The sequence below is a fragment of the Lampetra planeri genome, chromosome 6 (genome assembly GCF_965212315.1).
Source record: "Lampetra planeri chromosome 6, kcLamPlan1.2.h2, whole genome shotgun sequence".
NCBI lineage: Eukaryota > Metazoa > Chordata > Hyperoartia > Petromyzontiformes > Petromyzontidae > Lampetra > Lampetra planeri.
The window spans coordinates 352,656-374,778 of NC_136112.1; the positions used below are offsets into that span (position 1 = coordinate 352,656).

At 57.5% G+C, this 22,123-nt stretch overlaps 1 protein-coding gene across 1 annotated transcript; it reads left to right on the forward strand.

Annotated features, from left to right (window-relative positions):
- Positions 1 to 360: 360 nt before the first annotated feature.
- Positions 361 to 13,523, forward strand: LOC144719308 (uncharacterized). The gene is made up of 3 exons (XM_078595130.1): positions 361 to 601; positions 2,375 to 2,429; positions 10,845 to 13,523. The coding sequence occupies exon 3, from the start codon at positions 10,862 to 10,864 to the stop codon at positions 13,139 to 13,141; it is 2,280 nt and encodes a 759-aa protein (XP_078451256.1). The 5' UTR covers positions 361 to 601; positions 2,375 to 2,429; positions 10,845 to 10,861; the 3' UTR covers positions 13,142 to 13,523.
- Positions 13,524 to 22,123: the final 8,600 nt, after the last annotated feature.

Below are 22,123 nucleotides of genomic sequence, written 5' to 3' on the forward strand. Positions count from 1 at the left end.
CACGGGGAGAGAGACGCAAACTCCAAATGCACGACAGGGTCGGGATCGAACCCGTCCCCTGGTGCGTGCCAGGCGAGGGAGTTAACGTCTCGCCATCGTGGCGACCAGCCCTGCTGGTGAGACGCTGCATGTCGAAACCAATCTAGAGAGTTGCTTGTATCGAATCAATGTTGCTGAAATTGTGTGGCTGATTGGAAAAGTACAAAAACACTTATTATTATGCTTAGGGACAGATGTATCCTAATGAGTTGTATCTTCTGCTCGATTGCAATAGTGCACATTTGCATCAATTAATCTGAGCGTCATTAATTAGTGCCAGTTTTAACAGGCGGAGGTGCCATGGCGACGCTGCTCGGGCAGCCCCCGGGGTCCTGGCGGCCGCGGTCACGTGACGCGGCGAGGGCGAGGCGGAGCGCGGCGCCATGGCGGCGCGGAGAGGCTGAGCGAGAGGAGGAGGAGGAGAGGGGATAGCGAGGGGGTAGTGAGGGGATAGCGAGAGAGGATAGCGAGAGAGGATAGAGAGAGCGGCACGAGAGACGGGAGAGGCCTCCTCGCCTCGGCCCCGACCCGTCGTGGTGCGGGATCTCGTCGGCCCGGCCCGGTGAGTTGGGGCCCTCGCTCCGGACCCCGCGACGCGCGGCCTCGGCCCCCCGAGAGACAGAGAGGAGAGGGGGCGCACTGGGGTCCAGGGGGGTCAGGGGGGTTCGGGGAATCGCGGGGGTACAGGGGTTTATGAGGCTTCAGGGGGTCAGGGCATCCCTGGCATGAGGGGAGGTTCGGGCATTTAGGGGAAATAGGGATTATGGGTTTATGGGGTCACAGGGGATGCGGGGATTTGTGGGATCAGGGGATTCGGGGGTACTCTATAGGAGTACCAGGGATTCGTGGGGTATAGGGGTTTAAGGGATGTCGGGTAATCGGGAGTCCATGGCATCAGGGGTTCGGAGAATCGCGGGGTAACAGTGGGGTCTTTGGGATTATGAATCTAGGGGATCAGAGGTTCACGGTGCACGAGGGGATCAGGGAGGGGGTCCCTGGCATCAGGGGTTTTAGGTAATTAGGGCATGGGGGGGGTCACGGGGTTTAGAGGATAAGTGGTGTGAGGAATGCACCAGATCGGGGCATCAGGGATTCACGGGGTACAGGGGTGTCGGGGATAAGGGATTCAGGGGGGTAGCTGGACTCAGGGTATCAAGGGTTGGTTCGTGGCATCGGGGCTTTGTGGTATCCAGGGGGTGAGGCGATTACGGGGTCCAGGAGATTGAGGAGATAAGGGATTCCGGAAAATGTGGGGCTCTAGGTGATGAGGGATCACGCAGTTCATGGGATCGGGGGTTGCAAGGGTTCATCCAGCGGATCATACGGGATCCGGGGGACCCCATAGATCCCCTTCTTCCACTTTCCAGTGTCGCCCTGGTCCTCTGAACCCCCCTCTTGACCCTCCGGTCCCCGCAAAGCAGGTGGATGCCCCCCCCCCCTCTGGAGTGAGTGATGGGCGGTGGAAGCCGCCGGGGGTGCGGGTGCGTGGCTGGCGTGTGCGTGTCGGCTTCTGCGGCGTGGGCGAGCGATGATTCGGTGATTGCAGGGATAGTGCGGTTCTGCTCTGTGTGTGCGTGTCTTTGTGTGTGCGAGTTTGCAGTGTGCGCCTGGTGTGTGTGGATGTGAGTCGGGTGTGTGCTGCTGTGTGCTGATGTTGCTGTGTGCGCGGTTGTTGTGTCACTGTGCCTGTTGTGGTGCTAACTGCTTTGTGTTAATAATTGTGTCAGTGGTTATGTTATTGTACGTGTGCTCTCCATAATCACTACGCCATTATAATCACCGCCGTCATTACCACCATCTTTATCATTCACCCCAACCCATTACAATCATCAACTACACCACCATCAACTACTCCACCATTATCATCATCATTTACACTACCATTACAACAATCAGCGCACCTTGAGTATCGTAGTCATCAATGACATCACCAGTATCACCATCGCACCACCGTCACGTGTTGGCGTGCTGCTCTGCCCGAGACGCGACCACAAACTACTGCCTGCCGATGTCCTCGAGGCACCCGGTCTCCTGGGCGGCAAACACAAACAGGTGCCCAGGAGTTCTCCGGGCACCTGTAGATGATGGGGGAGGCGAGACAGGGGAGCCCAGCTCCTGTCGGTGGAAGATGGTGGGAGATGGGGCCAAGGAGAGACCCCCACTCTGGCCTGACGAGTGGTTTGGTGGTTTCGGGAGACGTCTCGGTGGCAGTGATCTAGCCACTGTGATTAAGGTCCCCTTTAAACAAGTGGGGGTTCCTTGTCGGGCAGGTATGAGATGAGACGGGGGCTCTGTTGGATCTGCGAGAAATTACTATGCCTCTTGCTTTTTGCAGGAAGGGAACCCCCCCACTTTGTTCCCGGCCAAGACAAAACAACGATGATTGCAAAGTAAGTTTTCTGAGTGGTCTGTGGATGAGTGAGCGCAGGGACTGCGTGTCGCGTGTGTAACGATGACCGCTCAGTGTGCGCCTAAGTTCGGTGCGGGTGTTGCGTGCGAGTTGAGTGAGTGGTTGGGTGTGTGTGCGTGTTTGTGGAGGGTTGCGCTTGAGTGTGAATTGACGAGCGTGGAGTGTGCAGTACCCGCAGTTTGTTAGTCTCCTTTTCTTTAATAGCACACGTGGCCGACAACCGCACACCATCATAATCTACGGCAACACGACATCACCGACTACAACTACACACCGAAGGTTTACGGCCACAGTTACACATCAGCACACAACTACACACAAAACGGTCCAAAGCCACACGCGTGCTCTGCAACTGCCTACCACCATGGCGGACAACTGCAGACAGCACGATTACAATCGTACAAAATCCTAATCTAGAACCATGCAGCACGATGCTCTAACCACATTCCATGGTGGTGAACCACTACAGCCGTGCCCTGTCATGGTCTGAAGTCACACACACAGCAACATCCCAATGGAATGTGTTTGCAGTTCACTGCGTTGCTGATACAATCACAATGCGAGAAGCGGACAGCTGCACGTGTGGTTGTGTGCAATCGTTGGTGTGTGTTTTGGTGTGCAGCCTTTTGTGTGTAGAGGTGTGCGGGTGTCTGTGTGGGTGTTTTTGTGATCGTTGTTGGCTATCAAGTTGGATTGACGATGACTGAGACATGGTTAATGTGTGTGGGTGTGTTTCTAATTGTGTGGGTGTGTCGGTGCGCGGCTGTGTTTGTGTGTGAGGGTATGTGGGCGTGAGTGTAAATGTACTGTTGTGTACGTGGGTGTGTACCAATATATTTTCCTTTACGACACTGAGATGCGGAGGGAGAGAGGATGTCCTTGTGCGTCGGATGTTGCGGCCTCTCCCCCACCTCGCTAACAATGGCCAAAAGAGTTTGTAAGTTATACCCCTCGTCCCAAAGGCCCCGAAGCCTTGAGCTACAGGCAACAGCTGCGCAGATTGAAGCTTACAGTTAGAAAATGCCGCTTGGCATAGAGAACACGGCGCCACGTCCTGCCTGCGTGCTCGCCGCGGAGTTGGCCCTTGAGGAGCATCCTTAAGGTCGTTTGGCTTTCCGGAAATAATCTGTTACGAGGGTAGTTTACTCTCCTGCGCGGGGCTCGGTCTTTCACTCGTGTGTCGGCACACCGCAAAGGGCGGACACCCAGAGGCTCACCGCTTCGTGAGGTTTCCAAACAGGCCCCTTCGTCTTGTGACTCGATGAGGGTCGAAAGTTCCGAGTGTTCCGAGTATATTTTTTGGGAGCACGGCGACTCGCGCAGTCGGGATAGACCGAGAGAAGACAGATCGCGCACGCACACACGTGCGCTCAAAACAAGAGAGAGGCCACCGCTTGTTTGTTCCGAAGCGAAATCTGCGTGTGTAGGCGGTGGGGGGGGCCTAAGAGACAGCGCGACCGATGGGCACAAAGCAGGTGCTCCCAGGTGGTGCGGCCGGCATGGGGTTGCGGTGGTGATGGCGGCGTGTGGGGAGGGGGCGGGAGCCAGGATGGTGGTTGACGGTGAAGTGGGTGCCCTTGAAGTGACATCACGAGAGTGTGACCACACGAGAGGCCCGAGGAATGCGGAGAGGGACCTGAGAGTGGCTGTTGCTGTTGGGATGGCCGGCCGGCTGGCTGGGTAGTGGAGGGGGAGGTAGTTGAGGGTGGGGGGGCGAGGGGACTGCCAGTGCCACGGTGCCCCGCGGGGCGCAGGCCCCATGACCGCCTGGCACTGCACAACACTCCCCCCCACCACCTCGCCCGCCCCTTCTACCTTCCAGGCAAAGCAGCAGAAATAATTAATGCGGCATTTGAATAAGAAAAAAACACGTTTCAGAAAACATTGATTTTGGCTCGGATTTGATGCATGGTGGTGCGGCGATGGCAGATGCAGGATTATTTTATTTAGACTGATAAATCACCTTGTGCGAAATTAACCTAACGCTTGGCTTGAACACTCACACGCATGCATTTAAAAGCATGCATGTGCGTGCATTACCATGACCTGTTTAACACCCAAGATGCCACCTAAATGTGGCTCTTGTTGTCGCTGCCACACAGACAGCAGCCGTCGTGATTTAGGGGCCGCACATCACATGCTCGCTTAATTACGATTTTAGCCAGAACCGTCCCTCTGATAGCAGCGGAGGTTCGCTACGATCGAGGGTTAGCGCTATCTCCCCCATGCCATACGGTCACCGACGTTCTTTGCCCGTCTTTGTTGTCATCGTTTAGATGTCGCGTGTGTATAGTGTGCGAGTGGTGCACAAGCGGTGCTTTGTCGAACTTCTTGCGACACGGTAACATGGCCCAGCTGCAGCGCGTTCGCCACATGTTTGCAGAAATTTTCAGTTCTCAGTCGATAGACCACCCTGGTTATCACTGCGGGTACACGGACCGTAATGTACGACCTGCCTTCTGCCTCGCTGTTATAGGCCCCGTGATGTCATTCGAAAAGAGAAGGCCATTGTGTGCTGGCGTCATACTCCAAATTTGAAACAGTGCCTGCATGTTGCTCAATTGAGATTACGTGGCAACATTGCCCCCTACTTCTTCTTGGTTCTTTCGGTAAAGTCACGTAGAAGGGAAGTAATAAAATAATAAAAATAAAACAAAATAAAATAATTCTCACGACGTTTCGGCTACAACGCAAGCAGCCGTCTTCAGGTGAAGAATGAGACACTACCAAGCTAGGAGCTTATATATAAGCTGGGTTGGAGGTGGAAGAGCGCCTTCACAAAAAGAATGTGCATATGAAGAGGAATTTAGCATATTCATGGTAAATGCGTAGGAGGTGGGTGGGGGGGTTTCAAAGTCATATTATGCCCATGTATTATGCAGGATCAGCAGCACCAAGGGGGGGTGCAGGGAGTAGCATTAACAAAGGAAAGGAATGTTAATGATATGTAGCTGCAGTTACTAAACAACCACGTAGAAAACTAAAGTATAAACTCCATAAAAAACTAAAGTATAAACTGCATAGCACCATCAGTATACTTACTATACCCCAAAAAGGGTAGCTTGGATGTCCTAATCAAAAGGAGACCTGATGGTTCAATGAGCCACTCTGTCTACAGGAAAGCCACCCATACGGATGCTTACCTAAAACCGGATTCCCACCACCATCCATTTCAGAAGAATTCCCTCATCAAGACTCTATATTATAGAGCCCAATGCATCTCCGACCATGAACACATTTCCAGTGAACTCAAACACATACGCCAAGCTCTTAAGGCTAATGGTTACTCCGACTACACAATCCGCAAAGCCATCACTCCAACCATCAAGAAGGATCCTGTTGAGGAGCCTTTCAAGACCATCACCTTACCCTACATTGCTGGGGTCACAAAAACGATCTCCAAAATCCTGATTAAACACAAGATCCAGGTCCGATTCAACACAGTACATAAAATCCGTGATCTGGTACCGTCTGTAAAAGATGTGGTTCCAGACATACAGTACCCTGGCGTCTACAAACTAAGTTGCCTCTGTGGTAGCAGTTACATTGGGGAAACCAAACGACATGTCTCGGACCGCATCCGTGAACATAAAGCTGACCTGAAACACGGTAGGACAAACACCTCAGCCGTGGCAGATCACTGTTACAACTCAGTGGGCTCACATGACATTGACTTCTCCAAGACAGAGGTTCTCTGCAAGCCATCTGGCTATCATGAGAGATTCGTTCATGAGGCGATCCACATATACAAACACAGAGACAATTTTAACCGAGAAGATGGATTCTGGCTTAGCAATCATTGGAAGGACGTAATAAACCATTTCGATACACATTAGGGTGGGTAGAATAATACATAGTGTTATATTAAAATGTATAAGGTATAGGGTGGTTTATAGCAATACAGTATATTATTTAATGTTGGGTTTATCTATGGCACTATATAGTACGGTATATGCTCGTGTGATGTAAGAGAATAAAGTTTAGATGGAAGCATATTATATAATTTTTACGACGTAGAAGTGTAATGTATTACTTGCTGTTAGTAACTCAGCTTATTGTAGAGTATAGTAAGTATACTGATGGTTCTATGCAGTTTATACTTTAGTTTTTTATGTAGTTTATACTTTAGTTTTCTACGTGGTTGTTTAGTAACTGCAGCTACATATCATTAACATTCCTTTCCTTTGTTAATGCTACTCCCTGCACCCCCCCTTGGTGCTGCTGATCCTGCATAATGCATGGGCATAATATGACTTTGAAACCCCCCCCACCCACCTCCTACGCATTTCTCATGAATATGCTAAATTCCTCTTCATATGCACATTCTTTTTGTTAAGGCGCTCTTCCACCTCCAACCCAGCTTATATATAAGCTCCTAGCTTGGTAGTGTCTCATTCTTCACCTGAAGACGGCTGCTTGCGTTGTAGCCGAAACGTCGTGAGAATTATTTTATTTTGTTTTATTTTTATTATTTTATTACTTCCCTTCTACGTGACTTTACCGAAAGAACCAAGAAGATGAATCCCTGCAGTCACGAAAGCTTTAAATCGAAATTGCCCCCTACTATGAAGCAACTGCAGACTGTGTGAACGGCACCTTCCTTCTCGATGGCCTTGTGCAATAAGAATGCACTCGGTTACTATTCTAAAATTTGCATTCATTATTTGAGGCTGTACGTGACCATTCAGGGCCTTCCCGTGCCTGACAAATGTATTTATCCAGGCTGTCTGATGGCTGCGCGTTGTCGCTGCGAACCGCTTAGCCACACTGTGCGCAGATTAGCCGCGGAGCACTGCTCAGCGAGCAGGGGTGAGCGGAAACAGTCGGGATTCGAGCTGTGAAGCCTGACCCTGCTCCCTGTCTAAACAAAGTAACTTCCCAGGTCCACACTGCCGAGAAACGCTGCAGGCCTCCTCCTCTTCCCCGCCCCCTCCACCACCCCGCTTCCCCCACTCTGTGTGACAGAGTGGGCCGTGATGTAAAGCCTGGAGGAAGCTCTGTTCCCTGGCAGTGTGTGCGTGCATACATGTGTGCGTGCATACATGTGTGCGTGCATACATGTGTGCGTGCATACATGTGTGCGTGCATACATGTGTGCGTGCATACATGTGTGCGTGCATACATGTGTGCGTGCATACATGTGTGCGTGCATACATGTGTGCGTGCATACATGTGTGCGTGATCGGCTGTCATCCGAGACGCGGTATGAATGGGATGGCCAGTGGCGGTGGAGTCTACCCCTGACCGCGTAATGCTGTGCGCGACACCTCGCCCATCTCCTCCACTAAGCCCCGGGTCGCTTTGTCTGCTGCAGCCTGCGGAATGCGATCCCTCCTTTAAAGACACTTGGACCTTGGCAAATTGTTTCGACCGGGCTTTATTTCTCCTCCTGATTTTCTGCCGAGGCTGGGAATCTCGCAGACTCTGTGTAAACTTAAACCCTAACTCTAACTTCCCCCACCACTCCCCCCTCCTCCCCACCCATTTCCACCGAGTGGGCCTTTTGAGCAGGCACGGCCGAGTTGGCTGCGCCGTGGGGCGAAGCATGCCCAGCTACCGTGCCACTACGAGGTTGGAGTGAGTGTTGCAGGCATGCCACGTTGGCCATTGCACAAGCGCCTGGCTCGGTGTGCAGAGGCACCTGGGCCCGCGTGGACCCAGTGAGATATGGTACAAGGAAGGGCCTTTAAAGGGAGTGATGCCATTGGGTGCTTTCTGTAATAAGAGACAGATAGTGGTGGTATAGGTGATAGTGTCTATGGTTATAATGATATTGGTGGTGGTCATAGTAATTTTAACCGTAGTGGTGATTGTGGTATTTATTACTATGGTTTTTATAATGACAATGATGAAAGCGGTGTGGTAGTGATATTGTTTATGGTGATGGTAGTAGTTGTGGTGGTGACGAGAGTGATAGTAACCGTGATAGTGTTAGCGATGGTGATGGTAGTAGCTGTGGTGGTGGCAGTGATGGTAACCGTGATAGTGTTAGCGATGGTGGTGGTAGTGATAGTGATGGTAACCGTGATAGTGTTAGCGATGGTGATGGTAGTAGCTGTGGTGGTGGCAGTGATGGTAACCGTGATAGTATTAGTGATGGTGATAACAGCGATGGTAGCAGCGGTCGTGCTGGCCATGCACGACGAGCAGGGTACGGCCGCGACTCCGTTTGGTGTGACCTGCAATACCCAGGGCTCTGTCACTGCGACTCGTCGGCATGCCATCACCACCGCGCGCCGCTCTGTTGTGCATTAACAGCCGCTGCTGTTGTAACGGCAGCAGCTATCGGCCCCGGTGAGAGAACGCGGAGATGCGGGCAGGCGAGCGTGTGTACAGTGCCAGAGAGGAATTATTTACAGCGAGACGCGAATAGCGCATGTACATCAAGAGCGGAGATGTGGGAGGGCGCAACCGTGCGTAGTGGAATAGATAATGACCTTCCATTCTACAGAGAGCACAACTCGTGATTTTTACAGGAAGCGCCGAGTCGGCTTGAGGAAGATGAATGAAATGCAAATACGTTGGCCTTAAAAGCCGCTTAGTCAGAGAAAAGATAAAAGGATGTAATTAGGTTCCCGACATGTCAGGCTCGCTGCGGCAAAAGAAGCCGAGCGGCGCTAGTAATTAACACCCGTGAAACTCGCCGGCGCTAACGATTGATGAAATGTTTAATTAGAGGTGGCGACAGCGTAGGTCGGCAGGGCCCGTGCCACGCTGCGCACAGCCCTGACGGGCCCCGTCACTCGTGTGCACGCGCGCGCTCGTCCTGCCGCGCGACGACACCGGTTTCCCCGTCACCTGATAGAGGAGTGACCCGGCGGTAAGTCTCGTTCCGCCCTCGTCTCTCCGGGGACAATGCCACGCGATTGTTCGTGAGAATAATGATGAGCGCTCGTGGGAGTGAGGGGACCCCCCCCACCACTCCCCGAGTCTTCCCGGCCAACGACGAACAACGGGAAGCACACACCGCGCCCCTGTGGGTTCGGGTTATGTGTTGTGACTTGAGCACGGAATGTACGCGTATTCACACTCTGCGAGTATCCGCGCGTTTTGTCTTTTCAAAAAAAGAGGCCAAGAGTAAATAATCCGGATCCGTGCCCTCGCGTGTCGTGAGCGTAAGAACCAACGTTGATTATTTTTCCACTGCTATTTGGCCAGGATCGACGTCTCCCTAGGCAAGGGCTTCCTCCACACAGCCGCAGTGCGCTGGGTTTATGACGAGGTTCAGCTGTGGTGGGCCCGCTCGCTTAGTTCGCGTGGCCTCGGTGCGAGCGCGCTGGAGGGAGAGGCCGCTCACAGACTCGCACCGTCTCCGCGCCACTCACTGCGCCGGACCCACCGCTGCCTCTCGGGTTTTTTTTGTCACCGTGCCAAAGGATGCATTTTGTGCGGCGGGCAGGCGGGAGAGCGGGTGTGACGTGCTTCTTGAGGGGCCAGTTGTGATGAATTGGGAAACGGGAACAAAAAAGCTTTTATGTGTCGGCACAAAGCGCCAAGTTCAGTCGGAGTTCAGAGAGGTGCGGCGAGCAGAGCGGAGGGCAGGGGAGCCAGCAACCACCCTCGCTCGCAGTGGCCGCAGAGAGAGATGAGATTCTATCCCAGCGTTCATTTTGGTCGGGGTGGTCCAGGGTGGTGACCGGAAATCTCACTCCGGCCGTGGCCACCGTTTGTCTCGTGCCACCTCCTCCCGTCAACAGGCAACCCAGAAAAATATGCGGCCAGAAATTTAGCCCTAGTATTCATCAAGGAATTGGGTTACACAGGGCTTCTATATGTCATCGCTCAGAACAGCTGCAGAGTGATCACCACGGAGTGAGTTGGTGCAGTTGGATTATTAAAAAAAAACTTCCTGGCTCTTTACAAAACAACTACTGGGTATACCACATTCGCTGGAGACGCAGGCCATACCTGTGCCCAGTGTCAATATAAAGTTAGACAATTCTTGACACCCACATGTACGTGCGTACATACTAGCTTATCAGGTGCACAACCAAAGTTTGCTTTAAAATACCGCGTGATTTTGTCGTCGTAAGCTAAGCAGGTTTGAGTCTGGATAGTGCTTGGGATGGGCCCTTACGGGAGAGGAAGCGCCCCTGAGCGATGGGAACGGCTCCTGCACAGGTGCTGGGTGGATTCTCGTATCGTGGAACCTTGAAGGATGGCGGAGACTTGGGCAGGCCTTCATTGAGCATTGTCGCTGACCATGGCTGAGGATGAGTTTGGTTATAACTGATGTTGCCCGTGGTGATGTGCATCTCTGTGTGTGCGTGTGTGCGTCTGTTTGTGTGTGCGCGTCTGTGTTTGTGTGTGTGCGTCTGTGTTTGTGTGTGTGCGTCTGTGTTTGTGTGTGTGCGTCTGTGTTTGTGTGTGCGCGTCTGTGCCTGTTGCCGTGCAGGTGAGCGCGCGGTGGAGATGGGCACTTGCCGTCTGCCAAGCCCCGCAGAGCTCGACGCGTACGCACGCAAGGTCGCCGACCGCCCGCTCACCGTCAAGATATTCTCAGGGAACGTGAAGGTGCCCCAGCGCAAGGTGACGCGCCGCCGCGTCAACGGCCTCGAGGTGCCCAGCGCCTCCGCCAGCGCGCAGCGCTACAGCCCCTACCCGGCGCCTGGGAGCCGCTACCAGGGCCTGCTGGCGCTGGTGACCGCCGTTCCGCAAGCCTCCGCACCCAAGTCTTCGTCGTCGCACGGCAGGAGAGTCCGAGACATGTCACTGCCCGGAGCGGGTAACGTTCCGTCGTCGGGTTTCACGATGCCGACTTCCGGTGCCGGCGGGGTCGGCGGGAGGGACAAGGCGAGTGCCGACGCCAGGACGCGCGAAGCGGCGGCGGCCTCGCTGGCGCTGCCTTGCGCCGGCCGCCACCCTGCCGCCGTGGTCGGCGGCTCGCTGCAGTCGGGCGCCGTGCAGACGCTGCACAATAACGCCTTCCCCAAAATGGACGCTAAAGAAGTGGCAGCCATCAGAGTGCCGCGCCCCGTGGCCGCGCCGCCCGCCGTCGCGTCCCACGCCGCATCCGCCCTGTGCGAGGGCGGCCTGCCGGGGGCCTACGCCGGCAAGTCCAGCACGGTCTCCTACAACCCCGGCGGACACTTTGCCAAGCCTCCCGAGGCGAGCGGCAGCGGCGGTCTCAAGGCGATCCACCTCCCCCCGCTGTGCCAGTCTGCGCTGCCCACGCACGTTCTGCCTTTCCCGCACCTGGGCGCGGGGGGGCAAGCGGCGGTGGGGGCGGGCATGGCGTACGATGCGCAGAAGCCGCGCGCCGTCTTCTACTCGGCGTACGGGGCGGTCGGCGGCGGGAAGCCTTTCGACCCGGCGCTGATGCCGCCCAATGTGACCATCTCGGCGCTGCCGCGCAACACGCCGCACCCCTTCTACGCCAACCTCCCCTCCATCGACGCCGTCGTGAAGCAGATCACGGCGCAGAGCCTGGCGCAGGCCTCGCAGCAGGGCGAGACCTCCGTGTGCCAGATCGACGACATGCGGCTCAAGGGCCACGACCAGCAGAAGGGGGGGCGTCCTGGCGCCGTGGACTGCCTGGGCGGGCCGCTGGGCTCGCTGATGGGTCCCGAGCTCGGCTCCGGAGACCCGTCCTCGCGGGGGGGCGCCCCCCAATTCGGCACGACGTCGGACGCACAAGGCGATGAGTCTATCGTCGAGAGACTCCTGTCCTTCTCCACGGAGATGGGCAACGTGCCGGCGGGCGTTGGCTTCCACTTCCCGTCCCCGCACTGGCACGGGGGGATGCCCCCCCTCCCCGCCGCCCCCTCCTCGGCTCAGGGCTACCAGCAACAAACGGGCGGCTCCGGCTTCCCGCCCCCCCCTTCCAGCGTGCCTCAGTCCGTCGGCATGAGCAACGGCTTCATGTCGGCGCACGGCGGCGGCAACCAGCCGGGGCCCAGCCGGGGGGCGGCGGTGGGCTCCGCCTTCCACCACCACAACCACGGCCACCACCACCACCACCACCACGCGGGCCACTCATGCGGCGGTACCATGGTCCAGCAGCAACAACAGCAGCACCAGCAACAACAGCAGCAGCAGCAGCTGCACACAAACAGCGTGGGGCCCTTGGGGCAGAGCTGCCGGGATGTGAACGCACAGCCCAGCACGAGTCTACCTCTGGCCCTGTCGCTGGGCCACGGCCCGGCGCAGCTCACCGACGCCGGCCTCGGCGCCGCATCCGCTCAGGGCTTCCTGCACCCCTCCCACCACCACCACCACGTGCGGCACTCGTTCATGCCGCCGTCTTCCGTCGGGAGCAAGGTGGCGTCCTCCGCAGCACAGGGTCACCACAACCACCAGCACCACCACCGCCAGCTGCACCACTGCCCCGGCTCGGCAGCCGGGTCCAGCGTGGCCCTGCACGCCCACTCGCTGGCGTCGCAGAACGCCCTGTCCCTGCACCCCGCCGCGCAGATGTCCCACCCTTCCCTGGGCATGCCGGGGCAGGTCTCGCACCTGTCCCTTCCCACCTGCACCGGCATGCCCATGCCGACTACGTACGGGGGACCGGGCCTGCCCTCCTCCGCGCAGGGCGTCGCGGGCAGGGGCAAGGCCGGAGGGCCGACGGGGAGGGACGGCCTTCCCAGCGGCATGCACGTGGGGGGGCTGTCGGGCCCCGAGAGAATGGAACACATGGGGGTGCCCACACAGAGCCTCTCCGAAAGCTACGGGGGGTGGCCCGGGCCCAGCTAGACCCGGCCCGTCAGCGTGGGCTTCGCGATAGTCTGGGGGTCGCGCCGCGGTGTCCGGCACCCATCCGCTCCCGCCGCGCGTGCGCTCGCTGTAACGTCGGGACGACCCGGAGGTCACGGTCGAGGAGGCCAACGGGGCCGGCGCCTCCGCACACGCGGGCCGGGCTCAAGGGCCCTCGAGTTGCGCGATTTAGGTTTGGTTGCCTGCGCCCTCGCCCGTGGCCACGTGGCGAAGGCGGCGAAGGCGGCGGTGGGGCTGGCGCTCCGACGTGAACGTTACCTCACGTTCGATCCTAGTGCGCGACGTCGTGCCGGAGCGAGACGGGACACGGTGGTGCGGTAGTGGGCGGGGGGATACTGGGACCGGCCTTGCGGTGTGGAGAGCCACGTGGGGGTGGGGGGGCAGGAAGGGGGGGGGGGGCAGCAGCGTGAGGGCAGAGCAAGGAGCCAGCAGCCGCCGGCCCGTGCTGAATGTAGAGCGCTTTGCACTCGTTGCCAGTACAACGACATATCACTCCAGCATCCTGCACACTTGAACGCGAGCGCGGGCGGGCGTGCCGCGGCGTCCCCCTTCCCCCCCCACCATCCCTCGTTACCCCCCCCACTATGCCCGAACCGCCCCCCCCCTCTCCTCGCTCCACCCTGTCACACTGCTCCCCCTCACCTACCCAAAGCCCTCCCGCCACTCCCTCAATACCCTCCCCCCACCCCGCACCTCTCCCATCTCCGCACCTCCCGCCTCGCCCTCTCGCTGCAGCGCGCCCACGCAGCTTCCTGCATGTGCTGCTGCTGCTGCTGCCGGGTGCAGCAATACCTCTCTCTGCTGCCCCGTGCTGCCTAGCGCGCATCTCCCTGCTGCTCACTCACTTGCTCCCCACCCCCCGCCTCCCCAGGTGCGCGCGGGAAGCAGAGCTGCCCTCGCGACAGCAGTTATTAACACTTGATTGGATCGTCTCTTTTTGTTATGAAGATTTAGCCTTAATCCTGTACTTTTCATGCTGTGACCGGCTTATTAGCGTAAGCTACTACTCGTAGGTGCATTAATTAAAATGTGATCTTTAAGTTGTGATCGTTAAGTTAATCGTTAAATTTTTTTGACCAAACGGGAGACGCCATCGTGCGCCGCTGCCACCGCTCTTGGAGTACCGCTGTAGTTGCCTGGGGGGGTTGGGGGGAGGAGGAGGATGGAGGCTGTTGATCAATGCTTGAATCGTGCAAATGCATCTCCTCGTCGTGTTTACAACTCGTGCTTCTGTTGAGGGCGCCGGCTCAGCGGCGGCACCACCCCCACGTGGAGCGGAGGGGCGCTCGCCGGGACGCCCGCGGTGCCACTGCTGGCGCCCTGCTTCACGCGGCGGCCCTGAAATTCCCAATAATCGGAACCAAATCGAGACATCGTGAACACGAGAATATATAATAATAAGAATAATAAGAATACTACGTTAATAAGTACGTTAAAATAATAAATGCAAATAAAGAGCTGATCTGACGCTGGCTGCTGGTGCTTTGTGAAGGGGGCCCTGGGGCTGCATCGAGGCAGGACCCGGGCCTTGGGTCGGCGTGTGGGATGCGATGCAACCTGGCGGCGGCGGAGCCGTCGAGTGTGCAGGCGGTGCAACTGGGACTTCGCAGGTCCCAGAGGGGGCCACTGCGAGAGGGGCCCAAGCTCGCTACACCAGTGCTACGAGCGCAACACCGTCGGATTAGCTCGGCAATTTCCTCGCTCAAATAAGCACTGAGGTGGTGTTCGTCTCCTGTTTGCAGCTCTCAACCCTTCCGCATTCCTACGGCGGGGACGAGTCCGTCGAGAAGGAACACACTAGGCTTCCCCATAAGGTGGTACTCGTATCTACTGCCAGCGCGACGATGGGATGAGTCGAGCCCAAACAGGATTTGAACTCCCAACGTGCGTCTTGCGAGCCGCTCGCTCAACCGCCGAGCCACCTCTGGCTGGCGTGGATCCATGGAGCCTGTGGGGGCGCCGCTCCCTCGGAGCAACCAGCTCGCCGTGCGGAGCCACCGCGCACCGGGAGGGCAGGCCAAGACGCCGTGTGGGTGGGAGACGGCCTTGGGCCTGGACGGTGGAAGTGAGTCGGCTGTTCCAAGTCCAGACGTCAGACTTCACTCTGGCTGAAGGCCTCTCCTCCGCAGGAGAGCTCCGCCCGCCATCTCTGTCCGGCGTGTTGAGATGCCGTCGTGCTCTCGTGGGCTGTCTTCTAGGCCACGTCGGCTCCCGTAAACCGGTTCCAGCGCTGCCTCTTGGCACAAGCACTCACTCGTCGATGTCACCTACCACGTCCGTCTTTGTCTCCCTTCCCGAGGAGGTACGGTGGTGAGGCCGCGTGTGAGCCCCGCGCCACGAGGGGCCCGCACGCGGTCGACCGACCTCGTTCTGTAGCATCGCGTGCCATTCAGAAGTTCTCCTGTTCAGAATTTTCTCGTCCGTCCTTTTCTCAGCACCCTCGTGCGTTTTTGAGTTCCGTTCCTAAAGAAGCTGCCGACACGTGGAGCGAAACTTGGCGTTGCTCGGCACGACGCAGAATCGCATCGGAGCGGCACGGCCTTTCTCGCGTCGCCCCGTTGTCGTCGTTCCGCTTGTTCACCCAGCAAAGCCTCAACGAGTCTCGGCTGCTTTTCAAGAGGATCCTGCCAATTTTTCGCAGTCATGGGCTACGTTGCTGCTGCAGGTGATCCCAGTTGAGTAATTTGTCAGCAGTGGGATGTTTTGTCCAGTACCGGTTACATTGTAAAGGGGTTGGTTTTTATTTTTAGCTTCCAGAGGAAACCGGAGAACTCCGAGGAATCCCCATGCAGACCGGGGGGAGAGAATGATTGATTCCCAATCACTGGAGAAAAAATACTGATTCCTATATAGCCTGAACAGACTGTTGTGGCAATTGCTGTTAGCAAGCACCTATGAAGGCCGGCACAGCACACGAGCGACCACGGCTCTCCGTGCGGTCCAACGGCCCGGCGTCTTCCGCTTCTTGGTTCCGGCTCCCATGTAATCCGTCCCGTGTGTCGTCTCCGCTGCAATCTCCGGGTTGTCTTCGTCCGCCGGCTCAGTCCGAGGATCCCCTGTTGCGTCCCCTCCATCGGCGCCTCTCATCAAAACGTTCTGGGCTTCGTTTGGTGTTGAGGCCATCGTGGTGGAGCGCGAGGCAGCCTGCCCCACGGTGGAGGTGTTGCCGCTGTGGGGTGTTGCCCAATTGAGTAGCGCGCTTCAATCTTTCACATTTGGGATGTTGGGACCGTTCAAATCTATTTTCTGTGCACCAGGTGAGAAACACAGAGCGACGGTGACGCTGGCAAACGCCATCACATGATCTGTCAAGCCGAGCCCGCTGTGAGGCAGACGGCACGTAGCGTTTTATCGTTAACACAACCGCAGCATTAACCAGGGCGGCCACTGGGTTCGAACTGCGAGCCTGTGGGACGAGCAGGTGATGGTGCCCCTCCGCTCGCTCGGCCGCGTCGCTGCCCCGGGCGTCGGGACCGGACGCGGCGGCCTCGTGTCGCGTGCCCCGTTCAGCCGCTCGACCCCCACCCACTTTATCCATGAGCCCGGGGGTGGCACCTGGGGGTGGCACCTGGGGGTGACATCGCTTTACCTCGAATTTCTCAGGGCCAATAACAATGATTGATGCCATCACCACTTGAAATTAGCGGGGTTACGAAATTATTTTCTGCGTTTGGGCACGTCGAGCGTTGCTCCCGCGGCTGGTACCGAGTTCCACTGGCATCACGGATTCATCCCGTCGCTCACCACTCGCACGTGCCGCTACGCTCCCGATCGGAGCTCCCGATCGGAGCTCCCGATCGGAGCTCCCGATCGGAGCTCCCGATCGGAGCTCCCGATCGGAGCTCCCGATCGGAGCTCCCGATCGGAGCTCCCGATCGGAGCTCCCGATCGGAGCTCCCGATCGGAGCTCCCGATCGGAGCTCCCGATCGGAGCTCCCGATCGGAGCTCCCGATCGGAGCTCCCGACGAGCAGAAGGTCATTCCTGTGCTGCGCTCTGCGCCCCGTCCGTTCCTCGTGCCCGACTCGTGTCGTCTGGACGTCTGCGGAGCAGCCACGCACGCGCAGACTGCACTCCGACACGGCCCAGCGGTCGCGCGTTCACCTCTCGTTGCAGAGATTAGCGGTTCGACACCGGCGGCCGCCCTGGTTAAGACCGCGGTGCGTGTTTACCGTACAGATGCACGCCATCTGCTTCGCTCTGGACGTTGAAGATCCCCGTGACGTTATCCGCTAGGGCAGGACCGCTGTGTGGCGGCGTCATGGTCCAAATTGACCAAATATGGAAAATTGCGCCGCAAATTACTCGACTGTGAATGTCTTGTGAGGATTTTGGCACAGCAGCCGTAGCCCCCCTGCCGCGTAAACTCGGCAGGACCCTCCTGAGAGAGAGTCGCGAGGCTCGGCAAGGCTTTTCTGGGTGATACGAATCATGACGGAGCCGACGGAATCGCCTCCCTCAGCGCCCGTGCCCCCCCTCCCCCTTCCCCGAGCCGTGGCCGTCCACCAGGGGGCGGCACAGTTCGCGTCCTCGCGCGGCTCCTCCGTGAAGCGTGGCAGTGAGCTTCGAGGCATTCGTGTTCCACTCTCGGTCACGGCCCTGAGCCAGTGATGAGAGATTCCACGTTGGCATGGCGGAGGCGAGTCTTTTCATATGACAGCCGCTGTTGACTTCCCCCACAAAGCGATAGGTACCTATTTTATCTCCCCCCCCCCTCAGGGATGATGGGCCGAGTCGACCCCCTTTCCCCAAACGGGATTTGAACTTGGGGTCTTGGAGCACACGGGGGGGGAGTGGGGGGCACGGACCTGAGGGTCCCCGCATGCCCCTCCCCTCTCTCGCCCGGGGTCGGACCCCAGTGAGGCTTCTCGCAGTCGCTTGTATCCAGCTTGGAGACACTGCTGCTAAAACTGGAGCGTGCTACTAAGAGGTGGGGCCTTACCATCAGCCCCACCAAAATTCGGCACCTGCCTGGGTATTTTGTACCATCGGACACTCCACCCCCACAACTCCCAATCGGTGATGGGGCAGTAGTGGAGAGAGTGGAGAGTTTCCCATACCTGGGCAGTGTGCTCATGACCGGCTCCAGTTTAACAGCAGAGGTCTCACTCCGAATCAGTCGAGCGGCAATATATTTTCATCGGTTGCGTAACGCTGTGTGGAAGCTACTTGGTCTGTCGCTCCGCACGAAGCTTCAGGTTTTTTCGGCCAGTCATTCCCTCCCTTCTCTACGCTTGCGAAACGTGGACCCCCTAATGGAGCATCTTCGCCGGTTGGAAACATTTAGGCTGGCCTGCCTACGATCCATCCTGGGTTTAACCAGGCTGGATTGTGTGAGGAGCTCACAAATCCTTGAAATATCTGGGCAAAGTCCCATCGGTGAGCTCCTCCGGCAGGCAAGGCTGCGTTGGCTGGGTCATGTAGCCCGCATGTCCAGCCACCGCATGCCTAAACAGCTTTTGTTCGGCCGGATTGAGGGGGCTAAACGGGCGTGGCACGGCCTAGAGAAGAGATGGAGTGATGTGGTACAGGGGGACGTGGAGCTGAGTGGACTTTCCGATGACTGGTACCAGCGGTGTCAAGATCGGCCTCTGTGGAGGAGGCTTGTGAAGGACGCTACTGGGCAGTTGGAGGCAGTCCACCTCCAACAACAACGGAGGGTGGAGGAGGGACGCTCACAACAACGAGCGGAGCGCCGGGTGGCTAAAGCACAGCAAGTTGGTACAGTAGGGGGTACAGGTGGTACATCAGTCAGTCATCTCGGTCATCTCGGTCAGTCAACCCGTGGCACCTGGGTCTGCCCCGTGGCCTCCTGCCAGCGGGCGTTCGACACTTCACATGGCCTCAAGGTGCACATAGCCTGGCATAAGCGTCGTGGTGACGTCACCGCCACTTAGTGGCGAATGGCGGTTGTTGTTGTTGTGTGACAGTGTGTGTGAGTGTGTGTGAGTGTATGAGCCTGCGTGCGAGCCCGCGTGCGAGCGTGTCGGTCAACCCACAGCACCCGGATCTGCCCCGTGGCCTGTCAGCAGCGAGCCTCCGACACATCACGTGACCTCAAAGTGCACCTAGTCTGGCACAAGCACTATGGTAACGTCACCGCCACTAAGTGGCGTGTGGCCATCGATGCGAGTGCGTGAGAGTGTGGGGAGCGGTGACGCAGTGGTTTGCGCACTGTACTCCGAACCAAGCGACCCAAGTTCGACTCCCGTTCACGCCCAACACCGGTGACGATTATCTCGACCGGTACTGATCCTCCCCTAGGTCGACTCGGTCTCAAATGAGTACGATGTGTAAACATCGCCACTAGGGAGACAAAGACGGCTGGTAGTGGTTCTTGTCATCCATCGGCTCGTGTGCCATTCCGGCCTTAATAGGTGCGCGCTAACGGCACTTGCCCCAACAGTCTGCTGAGGCTATACGGGGGATCTTTATCTTCGTCTTTTGTCTTTGAGAATGTGCGTGAGGGTGTGTGAGAATGTGTATATGTGTGCAGTTTCCGTGTGCGTTAGTTTGCATGCATAAGAATGTGTGTGAGACTGCATGTGTGTGTGTACGTGTGATGTATAGTTGTGGGGAGAGGTAGTGTAGCGGCTAGCGCACCTCCAATTAGCACGGTTGGCTACGTACGGTGCGAAAGAACTTCAATATACAGTACATAGCGCGTTGCACTACGAATCGATTCTCGCTCACGGCCACAGACACCTTTGACGAATATCTGCACCGGTCCTGGGCGTCCTCTAGGTCTACTCAGCCTCAAATGAGTACATGCTGGGATGTGTAAACATTTCCATGAGGGAGACCAAGGCGGCCGAGCGTGGTGCTAGCAACCCACCGCTTCGTGCGACGCGCCGGCCTTTGCAGGTGTTCGCTAGCAGCACTTGCCCCGACATTCTGTTAAGGCTACACGGGGATCTTTGTTCTGGCTCTGGTGGTTGAAGTCAATCATTCACATCTCGCCCCACGCGCTCTCGGTCACGAGACCCCACAACAGCAGCAGGGCTGCTGGGGGCCGCCTTGAGCAGGTGCCACGTCACGCTCGAGTTCCACTGCTGGATGAAGGCCTCCTCACGCCATGCATTCTGCTGACGTACGTTAAGTCGCAGCAGCCTATAACACCTGCTATGCCTGTTGGTGACCCGTCTAGGCTCAAGGCCTGCTTAGCTCCCGAGATGTGCCGAGGTCGGACGCGTTCCGAGGGGTTTGTTATTCGGCTCATTGATGCTGATGAGGCCGTCAGAGTAGAACCTGGACGTCACGAGTTCCGAACTGCGCAGCTGTTGCAGGTTCTGGCAGAGGGAATGGACCGATGGCGAGGTACGGGGACGGTGATAGCCGTGGTGCTGTTGGTTGTCGTGGTGTTGTCATCAACAGCACCAACCCTGGTCAACCTCTTCCAGTTGACCTTGAGAGAAAAACCCCGCAGTTGAATTCCCCACTGAATGTTATGCGGGTCGCTGGGAGACCGCAGTGGGTTCACGTGGCACAGTGATTCTGTGTAACCAGCGTGAGACCCTAGAGAGAGAGAGCGGAACAGGAAATCTGGGTCTCGTTTGCAAGAGCGACGTGGGTCACCATCATTTACAAAAGCAAAGACGGATAAAACGTTACAGCAACGAAAGTGAAATCAAAACAATCGCAACGGTGTCGCGCGATGGCTCGGAGTCACACGAAGAGACCAAACCACGAGTGGGGTGGGGGTGAGGCGACTGGGGTCGTTGTGTGCCGGGTGTGTCGACATAATCCATGGTCGCGGTCGCGGACCCGACTGAACTACGGCTCCCAACGCCTCCGCAACCGCGCCGGAGTCGCTCGCTCACAGGTGCGGGGCCACGCGGGGGCGGACACAGGAGTGGGGGGTTCGGCTCCCCCAACTCGCACCCGAGCACACTGTGCGCGCGGCACGGCTGGGTGCCCCCCCCCCAGACACGCGGAATGAGCTGACTGAATAGGGAGCGGAGGGGGGGCAGTGCTCCTGGTGGTGGCGTGGGGGGCAGGGCCCGGCAGCCCGCACACCTGGGGGGGGCAGAGCATGGCAGCCCGCACACCTGGGGGGGCAGGGCCAGGCAACCCGCACACCTGTGCCGCACAGCACGCCGGGGCGCCCCGCGAGCTGCTGCACTTTGGTTCCGTTTCCACGCGAGATCGGAATGAGCTCATCGCGAAGCCGTCACCGGCAATTACCCATTAGCGACCCGACACGCCTGTGCCGCGTGGGGGAGGTGTGTGTGTCGCTGTGGGTGTCTGTGCGCGTGTATGTGGACGTGGGACTTTGTTTTGTCTGTTCAGCGGTAGTGTCGTTGTTGGCGCACTGCGCTACGAACCAGGGTTCAATTCCCGCTCAAGACAAATAATCAGTGGCAAATATATAAACTTGTTTTGGGCCTCCCCTAGCTCGACTCAGCCTTAAATGCGTACTTGGTGCGGTGTGTAAGCATCAGACAAAGGCGGCCGATCATGGTGTTGGCCACTCACCCCCTTCGTGTGCCGCACCGGCCGTCATGTGGGGGATTATTATCGTTACTCTTCAACAGCACTTGCCTCCACCGCCTGTTAAAGCTATACGGAGAATATTGACGTTCGTGAGAGTTGTGTAGGTGTTTGTGTGTGTGCCGCGCCGGCCTTCATAGGTGCTCGCTACTACAGAGCCTGCCACATGGGTTTGCATGCCAGTGCGAGAGATCCTCGTTAGCTGTTTAGATTGCGTTTGTGTGTGAGAGAGCAGTCAAGTGCACGTGGCCTGGCACGAGCGCCGTGGTGATGTCACCGCCACTTATCCGGTGCGTGTTAATGCCCGCGTGTGTGATTGCGTCTGTGTGGTTCAAGGCTCACGCGTGCGTTGCGATCACAGCGACCTGCAACAGCAAATGGGCCGAGTTTACGCGACTCACCAGGCCAGCCAGGTGCGGCTGCCTGGCCAGTTAGTGGGCGGCAGGGCCGCGCAGTGGCGACTCACGCCGTG